The sequence below is a fragment of the Oryza glaberrima genome, chromosome 7 (genome assembly GCF_000147395.1).
Source record: "Oryza glaberrima chromosome 7, OglaRS2, whole genome shotgun sequence".
Classification (NCBI taxonomy): domain Eukaryota; kingdom Viridiplantae; phylum Streptophyta; class Magnoliopsida; order Poales; family Poaceae; genus Oryza; species Oryza glaberrima.
In genome coordinates, this window is record NC_068332.1 from 11,920,963 (window position 1) to 11,940,060 (window position 19,098).

Here is a 19,098-nt window from a genome sequence, read left to right on the forward strand (position 1 = left end):
TATCCATTGTTGCCATAAAATAAAAAGAAAAAAAGATAGAATAAAAATAAATAAAGTTGGCTTCTTGGTCTTCCAACCAAGTGAGACCTTTTTGCTTCACTTGTGTCTTTGTTTTTCTTTTTGTGTCCAATAAAGAGTCCCAGGTACAAAAACAAGTGTGGGGGTGATCTTGCACACCAACGCCGTAACCAAAGCAAGATCACCCCAGAAGTGATGAGCCATGATAAACCACACAAGGGGAATTGATGCAGTCAGACCCAATGAGGGGTCCATCGAACCTCCAGTTCGGCTGAACCACCTCTGCCATGAATCGTCCTCTGTTTTATACAGAGCGCTGGTTTGCACAATTTTTTTCCTTTGGACATCCATTCTATCTTGAGTTTAATTTGATTATCAATTCTAAAATATCAAATATAATTAAAATTCAAGCTAGGGATGGTACAATTAGAGTTCATGGTCTCCCTGAAAATAACATGCATGCCTATTATTCTTTGCTCATTACTTGTTGCTTGTGGTGACATATCCAAAAGGGACCCCATGCTATATACGTAATTGATGAATGAGATATAGTCTGATGATAGAAATCCTACTCTTCATGTTGCACACTTGGGAATTTTATAAAAAGAAAAAAAATATAACGATGCTAAACTCCTCATTAATATTTTTATTCCCACTAGAGCCATAGGTTGATCATTCATGATTAGCTTGCTACATACGGTGCTTATCATTATATTGAGCGTTGTCAAGTTTTGTGACCCTAGTGAAATGATTTTCATACTTTCATGGTCAAGATCACATACACTCCACATACACCCACCAATGCTTGACTTCTACACTGGAAGTTAGCATTCATCATTTGTCATTCATTTTGTCCATCTTCCACAAAAATAAATACTCCATGTCATTTATGCCTCTTCCTCCAAAGTTCTTTAAAAAAAACAGAGAGAGAAGCATGGCTATAAAAAAGAAAGAAAAAAGTGCTCATACAAGTACAGAGCATGATGATGAGAAAAAAAAGAGGAAAATAAAAAAAATAGATAGCCATGCACTCTCCCAAATTTCAAAAGAGAATAAATGGAGGAGGTATACAAAAGGAGTTACTTTTATTTTCTATTTTCCACCCACAAATTCACCATACACATACACATGCACATTCTTGACCAGAAAGTATGTCTTGTATTTTCGTGGATCTATTATTTGACTTTACGATATATGTGATGCAAGTAATGCTCTACTCTTTTCCATACCCTGAGCTCCACATAAGCCTTACTAGATGGTAGGAAAAGAAAAGGCACAATCATATGCCTTTGTGAGGAATCATACACCTTGAGTGATCGAGAGAATCAATGGTGGAGTAAAGCAAAGTTATAATTTTGTGTTACATGAAAAACCCCAAGTTGTTCTTCATGAAAAGTTAGGGTGACTTGAGTCAAGATTGTTCCATTTCTCAATTGCTCAGGATTGCATGGTAGACACTACAAATATCCACAAGTACAGGTATGGCTTTGAATAATTTGTTTGCATGATTATTAGTAAGGAAGTCATAACTCTATTGTAGAGTCCATAGCCTTCACTCGGGACGAGCAAAGGTTTAGTGTGGGGGTGTTGTTGACGGTCCTTAAATCATAATATCTGACCGTCAATACTTGCATATAATGAAATAAAACATGGTATCCAACTTAGTTGTAGGTATTATTACTAATCATTTCCACTAGTGTTGGTGAAATATGTGTATGCACGTAATTTGAGGAGAAAACACATCCGTCATGCGACAAAATGCACCTCCGCGCATTCAGGACATGTTTACACGGATTGGAGGCCCCATAAGTCAAGTAAACACCTCGAAATGGGCCCATCTACCATGCCAATGGGCTGAGGGCCTCAAAATTAGTATCCACGACAAAAAACGGGCCGAACGAAGTCCTCCCGGGATCGGCCGAACCATTTCTGAGGCCGTTGATCTCGAGATTCGACGTGGACGGCCCTGATTACTTCCTGATGGCGGTTGCGGGGTAGTTGGGTCATTTCCCATAGCAGCAACCATCATTTGGAGCCTATATAAGGAGTAGTTCACTCTCATTTCCAACACACAACTTTGAGCTGAATTACAAGAGGCTCTATTGTATCTTTTGTACATTAGAATAAGGAAGAGAGTGAGGGAAGCTCTGAAGGAGTGCCCGGAAGTTTGGCGCTCATCCGACTTCTACCTCGATGAGTGTAGCTTCCTAAGAGGAATTCGGGAGGAGTACCTGGTTTCTTGGCCAACGGTGGCGATGGTCGGTCGCCTTGTCTTCTTTGTTGGTTTCTTGCCGAACAGAGGCGACGGTCGCCTCGTCGTCTTCCTCGGGTTTCTTGGCTAATGGCTGCGAGGGAGATCGTTGTTTGCTCTTGTCAATGGTTGGATGCAGGCGGGCAGGGAGGAGATCATGGAGGCGGCGGTGGGGCAGGTGAAGCCGTGAAGGTGCTGGAGGACATGGTGGCCGTGCTGGAGGCGTAGTGGCGTACCTGGAGGTGCAGCCATGCAGGTTGGTGGCACCGCCGCCGCGGCCGCTGAGGTGTCCGTGTCGTACCGGGAGACGAGGAGAGAGGAGGAAGAGAGGAGGGGTGAGAATGACATGCAGTACCCACGTGGGTCCCACCATCTTTAGTTTCTTTTAACTAACACATGGACTCCTAGTTTTTATTATTTTTCCGGATCGAATTGACACGTAAGCGCCATGTCAGATGAAGACCGAGTCAAATTAGTCACGTAGACACCACGTCAGCCAAAACCGCTATTAAAACCGTCGAGGGACCTCGTTTGCCCGGTTTTCGTATGTTGGGGGATGGGTAGTACCCAGTTTTGCTGTTCAGGGACTAAATAGAGAGACCTAAAGTGAACTTATTCCATCTAGTGCCAGCCGCCGACTAAATACAGGCCCAACAACACCCATCTACTGACCTAAGGACTACAGACGGCCGACGCGGCGATGCCACCTGCAGCATAGCAGTGCAGCGCCGCGCCGCGCCGCACCGCCGACGGTGGCTCGGCCTTGAGGCCCCTGCGTCCGGGACACCCGACGAGCGTACTCCTGCGGTCTGCGTCTCTTCCCTGCCTCGGGCCTCCGCTTCCACCTGGCGGATCGTACTCGCAGCGCATCCACGGCGCCGTCGGCGGCAAGCAGGTGAAGGTGACTCGGCTGGCTCGGCCTAGCGTTCTCTGACCTCGTCATCGACGAGCGCGGCCCTTGTTCACGGCGCCAACTGCCCAGCCCTCTCCACGGCGTCCGGTAAGCATTCCGAGATGAATCCCCTTGTCAATAGGAAAAATCCAGTGCCCATTTTCGTTTGACTTGAAACTGATGTCACTGTCTCAATTTTAGACCTTGAAATTTCAAATCTGGAGAAGAATAAAATGTAGACAGTAGATTTGAAGTCTTTCTGGGAATGATAAGGGATGTCACCGAAGGTAGCTTCCACCTTAAAAAAAAAAGAAGGAAAAACACCCAATCGAGAGTAAAACTCTAATTTTCTTCAATCTTTTTTTGCAATTCAATGAAACTACTTGAGATAGTATATCAGGATGAAATAATTGTACCTTATTTTCGGTACTATTTGTACTTTAAATCTTGTTACTGTCAATTTTTGCTTTTCATACGAAATTTATTTATTTTTAACTCTCTATATCTGGCTGCAAAATCCTGCGTCTGACATATTCATGTTCACATGCTCATGATTATTTAAATACTCAGATACACTTTGATTGAAACAATATGTCATTAGTTAGCACACTAGCACGAGATGTCAATCAGTCTCACAAGTTTTCACCATGTAAACATTAGCTGTACTGGTAAATTTCTGAATTGTGACAATAGTATGCATGGCATCTATAAAGACTATGATTAGGCACTCTGAATCTTGATATGGAGCTAGGAAGACAACATATCTCCAGAGGAGTTGCATGAGTATAAAGACCTTGTTTCACGAACGGCATCTGTTGTTGTGTTCTTGTGTACCAGGTACCAAGATGAAGGTCAAGATTCTTCAGTGGCATGGGGTGGCTTCTTGGACATGGAACGCCCAGGATGAAACATGCGGCATATGCAGGATGGCATTTGACGGCTGCTGCCCTGATTGTAAGTTCCCTGGCGACGATTGTCCGCTCATCTGGGGTTCCTGCAACCACGCCTTCCATCTTCACTGCATACTCAAGTGGGTCAATTCTCAGACATCTACGCCACTTTGCCCAATGTGCCGTAGGGAGTGGCAATTCAAGGGCTAATGGCGTCTGAAATTATATCACCACCAGCTGGTTTCCATGTCTCCCCTTGTAGAGAACTAGATCTCAAAACTTTTCAAGATCTTGGTAGTTGTCTTCAAGTACTCTGTAATATTTCTCTATTACCATAAAATCGGAGTTGTCCTCCTTTCATACCCTCCTACCACTGTGTGCAACGTGTTCGTGGCTGAACGTAACCACCAAATCCGATGCTTTATCCTCAATCACTCTCCTAGCCTATTTTCTCTACTATCTTAAAAGCATCCTACCACCACGCTCCTCCTACCTGCATGCAGCGCTTCCGTAGCCATGTAACCACCGAATCCAATACTTTATCCTCAATCACTCCTAACATGTTTCTCCTTATATAGGCTTGACCCGTTATTATTGAATCTAATATTTTATCCTCAATCACACACCTATCCTATTACTTATTATATTGGTATGACCTGTTACAACGTATTGGTGTGTTACTAGTTCTATAGCAAATCATGGTTTCAAACTCTTAAGTGAAAATTGTAAACCATAGGCCCACAGCCTTTAATTTGTGTTGTTTCTATTAAATTGATATATTTGAAAGGGCTTAACAGCGTGAGTTTATCACAAATTTTGCTCTCGTGGTTTAATTACCTTCAGAATGACTATTGACGTAATCGTGCAAAACCTATCAGGTTGTACTATATATTCCCTCCATTTCATATTATCAGTCGTTTAATATTTTTCTTAGTTAAAATTCTTTAGGTATGATTAAATTTATAGAAAAAATTAGCAACAGCTATAACACCAGATTAGTTTCATTAAATTTTATAGAAATATATTTTGATACTACCTCAGTCCTAGAATACTTGTCGCTTTGAGTTTTTGTTTGTAACTTTTGATCTTTCTTCTTATTTAAAAAATTATGAAATTATTATTTATTTTGTTTGTGATTTGATTTATTATCAAAAGTACTTTAAGTATGACTTCTCCATTTTTATATTTGCATTAATTTTTCAAATAAGACGAACGGTTAAACGTTACATGAAAAAAGTCAAAGCGACTACTAATTTGGGACAGAGATAGTAATATGTTTGTTTTGTATTGAAACTTATAGATGTTGAACTTTGTTTGTGGAGTGATATATTTTATATTAATCTATCTTTTTAATTTTTTTAATTTTTTTAAACTATTTAGATAACATTGCACGCAACGAGAGGATATCTTTTCTAGGGAAGAAAACACTTTCGCCTTTTATTAGTCTGGACAGCGAAAATGTTTCTTGCATTGCGCTGAGGCCCGATACATCGTGATCAATCAGAGTCCGATCCCTGTCTCCCTCCCTCCTCAGTCGCGCGCGCGCGCGCGCGCCTGCAGATTTCTGGCCAGGATCCCCTCGAACGTGATCCCCGGCCCGAACGCCAGTATGAGCCCCCACTCGCAATCCTCCTCTTCCGCCGCCTCCTCCCTCCTCTGCCGGGTCTCCTCCACCATGTTCTCCAGCACGTACACGATGGTGTTGCTGCTCGCGTTCCCGAAGTCCCGGAGCGCGCTCCGGCTGGCGCGGAGCTTCCCGCCGTCCAGCCCCAGCCTGCCCTCCATCTTGGTCAGGATCGCCGGCCCGCCGGGGTGCACCGCCCAGAACATGTCGCCGTAGGTGAGCTTGTCCGCCGCCTGAGGGTGCTCCTGCATCAGCTTCTGGCAGAAGGCCTCCACGTTGGCCTCGATGATGTGGGGGAGTTCGCGGCCGAGCTGGAACTTGATGCCCTCCTCCGTCAGCCGCCCGTCGATGGTCTTGTCGGTGTCGGGGAGGAACCGCTGCAGCGCCGAGTGGAGCTCGAACAGCGGGCGCTCCACCGGTGTCGGGTCGGCGCCGACCACGGCCGCGCCGGCGCCGTCGCCGAAGAGGGCGACGCCGACGAGGTCGTAGGGGCGGTCGGGGCTGGGCGGGCGGAACCCGACGATGGTGGTCTCGGAGGTGGCGAGGAGGACGCGCGCACCCGGGCAGCTCTCGGCGAGGCCCTTGGCGACGCGGAGGCCCGCGACGCCGCCCGAGCAGCCGGTGAACGCCAGCATGACGCGGCGGACGTCCGGGCTGAGGCCCAGCGCGCGCGCCAGGTGGAGGTCTCCGCCGGGGAACCGCGCCTCGCTGGAGGAGACGTAGACAAGGTGGGTGATCTCCGAGAGCGCGCCGCCCCAGGAGCGGACGCAGGCGAGCGACGCCTCCGTCGCCATCTGCGTCACCGCCTTGTTGGAGATGTCCAGCCGCTGCTTCATCGTCGGCTGGCCCTCCTGCGCCAGCTCCGGGTAGCTCTTGAGGATCTCCTCCGACATCACCACGTACCTCGTCTTCACCGTCGTCGTCTTGCCTTTCGTCAGCAACGACATGCAAATTAATTGCAAATACGCATGCAGGTGAGCTCACACGCAAGTTCGATAATAGTGGAGTATATATATTTGTAACTGCAAATGATCAGATTTGGATCAGGTACGGTACAGAGTCTGGTGAGCTTCTCCTTGAGCTCCGGGTCGTCGCAGTTGGTGTTCCTCATGAAGCCGTCGACGACGTAGTCCTGCATGACCAGCTGCTGCGGGAAGGCGTGGCCGAGGGCGAGGATCGTGGCCTTGCCCGGGTTGGGGGCCATGGACGACGCCTGCTTGCTCGCAGTACCGCCGGCATTGGTGCTCACCATCGTTGTTTGTGAGGAAGATTGATTTGTTTGCAAAGGAAAACACAATTAATGCAGTGGTAGTAACAGGACCAGGAGGTTTTGAGGCTATATAAATACACTGTTTCATAGCTTTCTCTCTCCTTTACGATGACTGAATTAGCGGGTGCAGTTGAGAGGCAACGAATGCATGGAAAGAATGGTTGGTGGAGAGCAGGTAAATTGTATTTTTTTATTATAAGGTTGTGTTTAGTTCTTTGGGTGTAAAGTTTTTGAAATATACGGACACACATTTGAAATATTAAACGTAGACTAATAACAAAACAAATTATAGATTCTGCCTGTAAACTGCAAGACGAATTTATTAAGTCTAATTAATCTACCATTAGCAAATATTTACTGTAGCATCACATTGTCAAATCATGGCGTAATTAGGCTCAAAAGATTTGTCTCGCAGTTTATATGCAAACTATGTAATTGGTTTTTTTTCCTACATTTAATGCTCTGTGTATGTGTCAAACATTGATGTGATGTTTTTGGCTAAAATTTTTTGAGATCTAAACAAGTCCTAAAAGAAATTGAAGTAAATTTCATAATACTGTAATTATTTTGTCAAAGTTATCGCTTTGCTATAATTTAAATTAGGTGCTTCAGTAACTTCACCCGTGTCACATTGTAACACGTTTCGGTTTTTGTAGTAAGTTAAACTTCTTCAAATAGAAAAGAAAAATATAGCAACATTCACAACAGTAGATTAGTTTCAATTAACCAATAAACTTCCTCTGTTTGGAAATTTTTGTTTGGAACTCACTGCTATTAAAAATGAAGATTAACGGAATAAATTCCTTTTTTTTTGTGGAAATTTTTGTTTGGACACCGATGTTGGAAATAAACTCATTAGAGAAATGGATGTCATGTGTTCATAAGTGTAATTACCAGGTTCAACAAAGGAATAAAACTTCCTTAAATTATGTTTGGAAATATTTTTCTTGAATTCTCCGTGACTTAAAATACTTTTAAGAATCTCTTCAAATTTTTGGAGGTAAAAAATCTATATCTATACTAATATAAAAAGCACCAGTTTCATCTTCAATCCTATAATCCTTGCTCCGTGTGGAACCCACCCCTCACTCTACACCCAAAAAACGCGCACAAAAAGGAAAACAAAAACGAAAAACCATCCGCTCCCGCATCTTTGCGTCGTTGCTAACCTCCGCCCAGCACCGCACGCCTGCGCCGCCGATTCCCTCTGCCCGCACTTCCACCCAACCCACCGAAGCTTTATCTATACTAATATAAAAAGCACCATTTTCATCTTCAATCCTGTAATCCCTCACTCTACACCCGAAAAACGTGCACAAAAAGGAAAAAAACAAGAAACATCTGCTCCCGCACCTTTGTGTCGTCGCTAACCTCCGCCCGGTCCTGCACGCCTGTGCCGCCGATTCCCTCCGCCCGCACTTCCACCCAACCCACCTTAAGCTTTAGGAATATGTGGGGAACAACCTAGAGGAGGCCCAGATGATCAGGGAAATGTTTGGTTCAGTCAGTGTGTGAAAGAAAGTGCCTGCCAGGTTGTTTTAATTCACAGCCGAGTAACTGGTACCGCAATTTCCGAGCATAAAGTCAGAGAACTACTAGTGTAGTAGTAGAAAACTCTGTGAAATAGTAGTACCAAATTGCAATGGCACAACACAAAAGCAAACATAAGAAAGAAATTACGGACGGTAAGCAGACGGATATTGAACTATATGCCTAACCGTAAGCAGAAGCAGGAATCTGACAAACTCAGTAACTTGAAGCAAAACATCAGTCGAAAGAAAGAAAAAAGCTAGCACAATTGAGAGGCAACCGTAACTACTGCAAACAGTATATACTAGTATAATAGTACTACTACTCTACTAATGTTCTGGCGTGAGACGTCAACATGACTCCTCTTTGGTTCTGGTTGGCCGGTTGGCCCCTCTCGCCCACACCTCTTTGGTTCTGTCTCGCCCTTCCCTCGGGCAGGGAGGAAGATCCTCTGACGTAGATGATTATGCGTCAGAAGGACTTTGGACACAGGATTACCGTCCCTTCCTCATCGGACGATAGCGATAGTTACAACCTAGTTTGGCTCCTAGCCTGCTTGGTTTGGCCTAGTTGGAGGTCGAGCTACCAGAGGGAAAAAAGAGGCAGCACTGAGAGAACAAAGTTGATGCTCGTTGGCCGGCCACCGGCCGCTCGTTGCCGCTCCTCGCCTCTCCCGACGCAGACGCAGGTGGAGTAGGTGCCCAAGAAAGTCCCCTCTGCCGCCGCCCTCTTCCCCATCCCTCGCCCCGACGTCCTCAATAATCCCCCATGGTAGCTCTCCTGCTGCCGGCCGCCGGCATGGAGGTTGAGGTATGTGCATTTACGACATACGTTTCGATAGTTCCTGATTTGAGGCCATCGCCTCGGTCGCATTTGTGTGTCAACCATGGTTCAATTTCATGCTCCAAGACCCAGAAGCTTCACATCTCCGTTGAAGCATCGGCGGGGGCTCCAAGACCCATGGAAGGTAAGCGGTGGCATCTCCATTGAACACTGGGAGTATTTGCGAAGATCGTATTTGCTCTCATGGCATCCTTCTCGCGGCGCGCCGTTGGCTTGAGCCACGATACGCGCATGTTCTGGTTGTTCGGGTTGACGGTCCTGCCAACATGTACGCACATCGCTGGTCCATCGGTGGTGGTGGCGGCATGAGCACATGGGGAGGCAAGGAGCGGCTACTTCGCTGTGCCATGGCCGACGAGCAGGTACTTCACTCTCCCACTTTTCTGCTTGATCTCCCACTGAGCCAAATGCTAGAGCTTGCTCCTGGGCCGAGTGACAGAGAACAAAGGCTGGAACTGCTGCTGTCATCGGATGACGAAGGGGGCGGTGATCCTGCGTGCAACGTCCCTCTGACGTAGAATTATTTAGGGTTAATTGGATCCATGCCATTGTAAATTTACTCATTTTAAAAAATACCATTACTATTCGTCAAATCTGTTAGATGCCACTCTACTTTTCTAAAATTAGAACCATACCACTCCAACATTCTTTTTGTCAACCCTTCCGTCAACGAGAAATTGGATATTGTGCCACTTCCAAAAGAGGGTTTCTCTATAATGCCATTCCGCCGATTGAATTCGTTAAAATGCCACCTCCAAGCGATGCCAAGCATTTGTTTTGCCATATTCGCCATTTCACTCCATTTTCACCAATTTTTGTACCCGGGCTGACCAAAATACCCCTTTGGGCTGCTTCTTCTAGCTCAACCCTTCTCTCTCCTTGGCCACTTGTTGAGTTGAGGAAGCGGCCATGAGAGGCGGATGCGACAGCGGAACTCGATCCGGCGGCGGTGGTGCTGGCCACGGCCTCCGTCTCCGGGCTCTCGAAGAGGCGGCAAAGGCGGGCGAGAGGCAGCGGAGGTCGAAGCACCACCGGATGCGGCAGCAGCGGTGGCGGCGCTGGAGCTAGACCCCCATGGCCAACCGACGGACGCCATAGTTGGGGGCGGGTGGTGTGGGGCCGGGGCTGAGGCGGGCACAGCGGCTGCGAGACGATGTCGCCGCCCTCGGCTACAGCTGTGGAGGGGGAGGTGGTGACCCCACCGAGGCTGGAGCTCGCCGCGACGACGAAAGGACGCGCTGCCTCCCCTTTCCTCAGCTCGATGAGTGGCCAAAAAGAGAAGAGCTGAGCTAGAAGAAGGGGTATTTTAGTCAGCCCGGGTGCAAAAATTGGTGAAAATAGAGTGAAATGGCGAATATGGTAAAACAAATGTATAGCATCGTTTGGGATAACATTTTAACCAATCCAATTGGTGTAATGGCATTATATCGAAACCCTCTCTTGGGAGAGGCAGAATGTCCAATTTCTCTCCGTCAGCACCCCTTCTTCCTTCTCTGAGTCGTCCTCGTCCACCCCCCCCCCCCCCCCCCTCTCTCTCTCTCTCTCTCCAGTCTCCTGTTCATCTTCTCCATCTTCTCCTCGTCGGCAAACTGCGCCTGCATTCTTGCTTTTTAGCAAGTGAGGGATGGAGTTGTTGTTGCTCTTGCAGTTGAGGAACCAGTTGCAGTGCGGGATGGAGACATGGCCACCGGCAGCTGCGGCAACGCCAGCGAGGGTGTCCGCGGCGGAGCGAGCGGCTGGGTGGATCTGTGGACGAAAAATGAGAGGGAGAGGGAGGAGGCCGCCGGAGATTTTGATTTCTCTGCTGTTTTTTCCGGCTGATGGATTCTTTGCTTCTCGGATCTGGTTTCTGCAAATGCTTCTCCAAATTGATGCGCCTTTTGCGTCCTGTCACTTAATGGTTCTGTGGTATTTTGTTATTTTTGTCTTCACCGATTAATGCATGAGTGGCCATTGCTCGTGCATGCCATTGTCGGTAGTCATCCTAGCCTCAAATATCGATTGGTATACCTCCCTTCTCTTCCCATGTTAGAGCAGATTAACATATGACAAGAAGTCAAGAATCAATGCCATGTATCTGCAGCATGCCTGATCCAAATCAGGAGTGTGATAGCATGATAGCTCTGTCCTTCTAGTCGGTCGGGAGGCCGAGGCCAGGCGTAAGTGGCATGAGGGAGCAGAAGGAGAAGGAAAGGCTAGCTGCGGAGGCGGCCATGAGGCCATCGCCGATGAGAAGTACATGAGAGTAGGACAGAGAGAGAGGAGAGGATGGAGTGAAGGAAGAAGGGGGTGTTGACGGAAAGGTTGACAGAAACTGTGACGGAGTGGCACGGTTTTAATTTTTAAAAGAGTAGAGTGGCATCTAGCCAATTTGATAAATATTAATGTTATTTTTTAAAATAAATAGGTAAATTTGTGATGGTATGGATCCAATTAACCCAATTATTTACGTTAGAGGATCTTCTTCTGGCTCGAAGTCGGGATCCGCTTCTGAAGCCGATCAAATTTGGATCCGGCAAGGAGGGGAGGCCCCAGCCTGATCCTTTTTATTTACATATATAGATTGATTCAGACGACGGACGCCCCCATCGACCATCTTCTCCTCGCCACAGGTACCTCGCCCTCTTTTCTTCCCCAATCCTTCATTCATTAGCTATGATAGTTAGTTTGGTATGCTTGATTGGGTTTCAAGTCGGCGACCTAGTTCAATCTGTCAAAAACTTTTAATTATTACTATCAATTTTTTTCATCTTCCAACTCGTACCTGCTCTGCACAACCAGATTTTTGTGCCTCCTCCCCTTCCTGTGTATGATTCCACATTACCAACCTCTGGGTCAATACTAGGTTGGTGCCGGGTGGGGGTGTGGGAGTGCGCAGGGCCGCGCGCGGTGGTCTTCCAAACTATCCCCTCCCTCCTCCTCTTCTCTTCATTATGGAATATATACAGTATTATGATACTATTATGACTGACAAGAAACAAGAGGTTGAGGAAAATGGTTTTATATATGGGTTAATTTGATCTATGCCATTGTAAATGTGGCTATTCAGAAAAATACCATTACAATTCGTCTATTCGTAACTGTGCCACTCCAATTTTACAAAATTAGAATCATGCCACTGCCGTCACCTTTTCCATCCATCCTCTTCCTTTCCGTCTTCTTCCTTCCATCCATCCTCTTCCTCTCCGGCGAAAGCACCGCCTCCCAGAGACAAGTTCGCGCCGCCGCAACTGAAGCCACCGCGCCGTCTCCTCCCTCCTCGCGTCAGCACCAACGCCCCGCGCAAGCTGGCGACACCGCCGCTGTCCCCTCTCTCCGAGTTGCCGCCCCATCCTTCCTCTGAGCGCTGGAGCCGGTGCCGCCGCCCAATCCCCCAGCGCCACGGCTCCTTCCGCACGCCGAGTCAGCACCGCCGCCTGGCTCCCTCGGCGCCCTTGCTCCTTCCACGCGCCGTCCCCTCCCTCCTTGCGTCGGCACCGACGCCGCCCCCTCCCTTCGCGCGTCGGCGTTGTCACCGCCATCCTCTCCCTCCGCATGTCGGCTAGCGCTGTCGCTGCCTCCCTCCCTCTGCTCGCCTGCACCGCCACCCCCTCCTTCCTCTGAGTGCCGAAGTCGGCGCCGCCGCCCCCATCCCTCCGTGACGCCGCGAAGAAGATGGAAACAGAAAGGAAGAGGATGGATGGAAAAGGTGACGGCAGTGGCATAGTTCTAATTTCGTAAAATTGGAGTGGTACGATTACGAATAGACGAATTGTAATATCATTTTTCTGAATAGCCACATTTGCAATGGCATTGATCAAATTAACCCTTTATATATTCTTCTTGTTTGGGCACAAGACAATAGCTTTTCGCTTACAATCAAATCCAATCTTCTACTAGTAGTTGGGATCAGTCTAGCTAGAAAACTATTATATCCCTTTTCTATTCATTTTCCTCTGATTAGAATGAAATACTTATTTTTTACTCTCTCTCTCTCTCTCTCTCTCTCATTTTGTATTCTGGTTTGGTTACAATCAACAAACATACAAGTGTTTTTTCGCACATTTCATCTTGTTTGATACCCGTGTGTTGCTCTAGTGCACCGTTGCAATGATTTTAATACCTCTTCAACTGTGTCTTTACATAAGAACTACACTGAAAACGTTGCTCAACCATTTGCTTCCTGCTTGTAGGCTTCACAGGTACTACCATTTCAGCCAGAAGAGCACACATGGATGGGATCTGTCTAGTAAACAAAAAAAGGAGACTGACGCTCAGGCCATGTGTTGGTGAAGTAGATCATAGCAGCAAGCGGGTAAGATCGCGATGTGTTAAGTTTGAGTCTCTCCCAGAAGTATGTAAAATTTTAGAATGAACTGTTCTCTACTGAATGTGCCAAGGGACTGGATGCTGATGCTTTTGTTCAAACTCACTACCAGGACATAGTGTCAAGGATAATATCACAACTAACATTGAAGGAAGCTGTTGTAATGAGCTCGACATCGACCAAGTTGAGAAGAGCTTGGATTTACCATCCTAATCTTTACTTTGACACTTCAATAGTGTTTGCCAGTTCTGATCGCCATAAGCGAGTGCCGAGCACTGAGTCGTTTATTGACACAGTCAATTTTATCTTGAGGACGCACAGTGGTTTAGGAGTGAACAAACTTGCTGTTATGTTTGAGTTGAGGAAGGAGCATGCACATGACATTGATGGATATCAAAGAGGAGTTGCAGTTTGGAGAGCTGCGGGTGTTTTTCAGTTTTGTGAGGAGTAGCCCTAGAAATCCCGGCCTTTTCTTTTTTTTTTACTTCCCCCTCCGTTTCCTGCTCTCCGGGGGTGTTAGTCCCTGGCTCGATAGTTTAATGTCGTGTAAAATCTGAAACTCTCCCCCTTTCAATCTTAATAAAATTTGGTCGGCCCCTTCGCCAACCCAGCAAAAAAGACATTGATGGATGGGTTTCCTTTGCTGTTACATCCAAGGCAAGGGTTGTCACCCTCAACTTTTCTCCATATCATGGATCGCATGATCGCAGTTACAACTTCCCATGTCATCTTTTCAACGGCAAAAGTGGATCCCACCTTCAAGTTCTTCAACTTGATACCGTTACTTTGGGTCCAAGTCCTCCTGGCTTTTGTGGATTTGCTAACCTTACAGTGCTTACTTTGGAGAATGTGCTTGTATTGGGCGATTTGCAGTTATTACTGAAATGCCCTGCCCTTGAATGGTTGACTATCCGAATGTGCTCCCAGTTACATAATTTGTATGCTCCTGAACCATTGCCGCGGTTGGCATTTTTGTGTGTACAAGATTGTGCAATTGACAAGATTGATGTCCATGCCCCTAATCTCACCACATTTAAGTATAGAGGTCGTTTTAAAGTTATTATAGCCCTTCGGGAATGCTTGAAGCTTAAGACTGCAAGCATTGCGTCCCCCATTGAGGACAACCTTCACTATATTTTCACTGAGCTTCCAAATGGGTTACCTCATGTTGAGAGACTCCATGTGAACGTTTTTGTGAAGACTCAGGTTTGTTAATCCCAATGCATGCCCTTAAAATCTTCAATCGAGTGTATCTTCTATTTTTGTTTCAGAATTTTGTTTTCTAACTTTCCTTGTCGTCTTTCAGATACCTGGATTTACTCAGGCCCCTCACAAATTTATCAATTTAAGGCATCTGACATGAGGATAACCTATGAAATTGCTAAACGCTTTGGTAGAAATGCAGTTCTGCAACTAGCATATTTTTTGGAAGCTGCTCCGTTTTTGGTAGACCTTCATTTGGATGTGAGTTGTTATGCCATCTGCACTTTCATCCTGTTTGTAGTTATAAATACTATGTAATCTCTTTTTTTTTTGCCCTTTACTCCTGTCTAATGTTTCCAGACTTGCTTTATATTGTCTGCTTACTTTTAAGTATTGCCTTGAGTCAAAATTTTGAAACGGGGGACAGTCCAGCCTGTTATATTAAATGATCACTTAAATTTGGCCATGAGTGGGATGCAGCCACATAGTTCTAGCTATTCTGCAACTATTGGCAAAATACTATCTTGGTTTCTCCATTGAAGGTTTCTGTAACATATTGACTTGGTCAAGAACAGTCCATAGTTTTACCTAGCTTGTTGAGTATCTTGATTGTGAAAAGACTTGGGAGCAATCTTGCTATGTAACCTACAAAGGTGGATTGAGAAAGCGATTTTATTACTTATGATGACTGAAAGCAGCACTTGCTTTAGCTTATGGGGCTATTGCATATATTTTCCTGATTAAGATTTTGTGCGCATAGGTTGTCATGCTATTGATTTGTCCGTAATGACAGAAGGTGACAAACAATTTTGTGTGCAGATGCTGTATATAGATTTTTGCGAGTCCCGTCCTGCAAGAGACGTGATTATGAATCGCCCTCACTAGAGTCTCAAGAGAGCTTGCATAACCGGATTCAATGGCAATGGAGGACAAGTTGCACTAGTAAAAATTTATCCTCAGGAATGCAGTAAAATTGGAGGAAATGGTTATAGATCCAAAAGGTAGAATAACAAACCAAATGATGGGAGAGCACAAAGGCCGTAGAATGATTAAGGAAAAACTTGTTCCAAAAGACAAGAATGGTCTACTTGTAATTCTATAACTTCTCAAGTTATGTATTCTGTTTTTCTCAATGAATTTAAGTTATGTCTGGGCAGTGATTGATTTACATGCCCTTTAACCTTTTTCTTTTCTAAAACAACGATAATAAATATTTTATGCGATGGATCATTTGCTAAGTTAGAGTACTACTAGTAGAGTAGTGCAAATGTACTAGTATTGTGATTGTGTTTTTCTTTTTTGCAATACTGAAGGGAAGGGTCATCTTGGTCTGAAATGAATTTGCATTTCGCAAGCTCCTCCAAGACGAGAAAGGCAAAAATGAAGGAAGGCAGCAGTTGCAAGCACATCTGTTGGTGTTGGATGTTGGTGTTGGATGCTGCTAACCTGTTACTCTCTTTGTTTCATATTATAATTCGTTTTTCTCTTCGTTTCATATTATAATTCGTTTTGGCTTTCTTATCAGTCAATATATTTGACTAATTTTATAGAAAAATATAATAACAATTTCAACACAAAACAAACATATTATCAAAATATATTAAATGCTAGTCTAATAAAACTAATTTGGTGTTGTAAATGTTGCTGAATTTTTCTATAAACTTGGGTCAAACCTAAAGTTTGATTAAGAAAAAATCAAATCAATTTATAATATGAAACAGAGGGAGTAATTTGGAAGTTTGTTATATGCATTTAGCACTAATTGTGGACAGTTAATTTTTCTATTTATGGCTGGAACATTGTGCAGCTCCAAACCTGTGTTTCCATGGAACAAAATAGTCTGGATGCCATCAATGTGTGCGCGTGTGTTTTATAGTCAGAACAACCTAATATGCTAACCATTCTGGTTTCTGACTGGCTATATTGAGAACCTTGGTCACCATACATGTAAGCCACTCCAGTAGTAAGTGCTAGTGTGATGCCAAATTATTTGAGTAAATTACACTAGCGGTCCTTAAACTTGTAACAAAAGTTTCACTTAGATCCACGAACTTGCAAAACGCACATTGAGATCCTTAAACTTAGTTTAATGTATTATCCCAGTCCAAAGCCTGATTTGACCGTGGTCTTGCCTATGTGTTATGCCACGTGGACGATTCATCGGCAGTAGGCTCATTGGTGGTAAGTTCATCGGCAATTGGTTCATCAGCAGGGTCATTAGTTCGATCATCAAGAGGAGAAAGAGCTTTGGTAGGAGAAGCTTAAGGACTCAGGCTCGGCATTTTACTATGTTTATCGGCTATTACAGAGGCTGCTTTGGGCTGAAATAATAAGTTCGTCAAGAAGAGGAGGAAAATTGAAGAATTTAAAGATATAAGTAAAATACCTTGACTTTGCGACTTGCGAGCTACAAGCCGATATCGAACACCTGCATCAGCTGACGGAGTTGGAACTGTAAGTACTGCATCGGCTGCTTTCTTTGTCTGATGTCTCATTATCAACTCTTGTTTTGTGCTTCTTTGTAGTCAGGATCTTTGTTTTGCTATGTTTTCTTCGTGGTTTGTTTTGGCTTGGGGGCAGCTGGTGCAATTTCTACCACAGTCTAGTCTTGGAGCAGGGATTCAGCCGATGGAGCATTTTGGCAGATAATTGATGGGGCTAGAGTTAATTCATTTTCCACAAGAGTTGTAGCATCGGCATATGCAATGGACTGACCACTTTTGCTTATGTTTGATGGAGGCTGACCATCATCCTGAAGGGCGAAAACAAGTTAAGATTATATAGCCAATCATCAAAATTGGCAATTGAATGGAAGAAAAAGAATATGAGTTTTAAGTTTACCTGGACTGATGGAGGGATTGATGAAAAATGGTTGATCCTAGGGGTGGACCTTCAAGATTTAAGATCTTGTCCATAAGTTGTGCTGATGATACTATACCCCTGATTTGGATCTTTCTGGAGAAATAGAGGTCTAGAGGAAGTTGCCCCAATCCAAATTGACTTGCTACTACCATTGGGTGATAGAACTCATATGAGTTCTGAGTAAATCGGCATTGTGATACACCAGTGGGAAGGATGAAGGGTGAGATGGCAGATATGAAATTCTTTTTATGCTCTGGGTAGAACTCATTGTTCAAGTCATCTATCCTCAGATCTTCTGGCCATTCAAAATCTTCATAAGCGTACCATATTGTTGTGTCACTTGTGAAGCCATCATAAAAATGCTTAAACCAAAGATCAAATGATTCAGCTGATATGTTGGAGCCAGCAAAGCTATAAGCAGCTTCGCCATAAGACCTGCAAGGTCTGTCATCTTCATTTTCTTTGATAGAAGGAAATTTGAGGTCATGAAAAGATTGATGTTTGATAGAATTAATGATATAAAGATTCAGCCATAGTTGGATAAACCACCAAGGACCTCCATGTTTTACTAAGAACCCATCAGCAATCGAGCTGATGCTTGACTCAAAGTGTGATAAACCGCCCCAAGAAGGAATTTGCCTAGAGGGATTGGTTTTTATTCATGAATAGCATGAGCTATATGCATAAAGTTGGTTGTTGGACCACAGGTTGTGCCACAAAAGATGCATCTTTCCAGCAAGAGGTTGAGGAAGGCAATATGTTCTTCATCTGTCACTAGCCCAGTACTCATACAACGGCTTACATGTCCTAACCAGTCACCACCAGCCCTGGTCTTGATTATGTGTTCACTTTTTGTCTTCAAGCTGATGGGGTTGTCCGATGAGGTGATATCCAAGCTTGTGAGCATCTTGATGTCCAAAAGGGTTGGTGTCATCAACCCATGTCCAAAGATGAAGGCATTAATGGTGTTAAACCAGAAACATGTTGCGGCCGATAACATAGATTCGTTCTTTGGCATATCGGCTAAAGACAGTTGAAGGCACTGTTCTATTTTTGTCTTCCTCCATGACGATTGCTTGGTAGTCGATACCCTTTTAAACTAATCTTTCCACTCATGAAGTTTTGGGGGCATCTGAAGACATTTGGCCAATGACTGAGTTCTGGTTTGATTCTCTAAAAGGGATCCTATTCGTCTCAGCATTAATGAACATCGTGGGATCCAGATCGCTCATGGGGCCAAGAAAATGTTGGGTTTTAGCATGAAGGACGAGAATCAAGACTTGGCCTTTAAGGTGTTGAAAAAGTCAGAAAAAAAGCGGGAAAACTTAAGAACTGGGAAAGGGTTTTTACAAGGGAAAGTTGATGGTAAAAACAGACTTACTTCGTGAACATCGGAAGTGGTTGGCATC

At 44.9% G+C, this 19,098-nt stretch overlaps 1 protein-coding gene and 1 pseudogene across 1 annotated transcript; one reads left to right on the forward strand and one right to left on the reverse strand.

Annotated features, from left to right (window-relative positions):
- Positions 1–5,226: 5,226 nt before the first annotated feature.
- On the reverse strand, positions 5,227–6,942 carry LOC127780024 (type III polyketide synthase B-like). Its single transcript, XM_052306983.1, has 2 exons — positions 6,732–6,942; positions 5,227–6,603 (listed from the first exon to the last, which is right to left on the reverse strand). The coding sequence occupies exons 1-2, from the start codon at positions 6,925–6,927 to the stop codon at positions 5,582–5,584; spliced, it is 1,218 nt and encodes a 405-aa protein (XP_052162943.1). The 5' UTR covers positions 6,928–6,942; the 3' UTR covers positions 5,227–5,581.
- Positions 6,943–9,243: 2,301 nt separating this feature from the next.
- Positions 9,244–15,929, forward strand: LOC127780182 (putative FBD-associated F-box protein At5g56410; annotated as a pseudogene).
- The last annotated feature ends 3,169 nt before the right edge of the window (positions 15,930–19,098 follow it).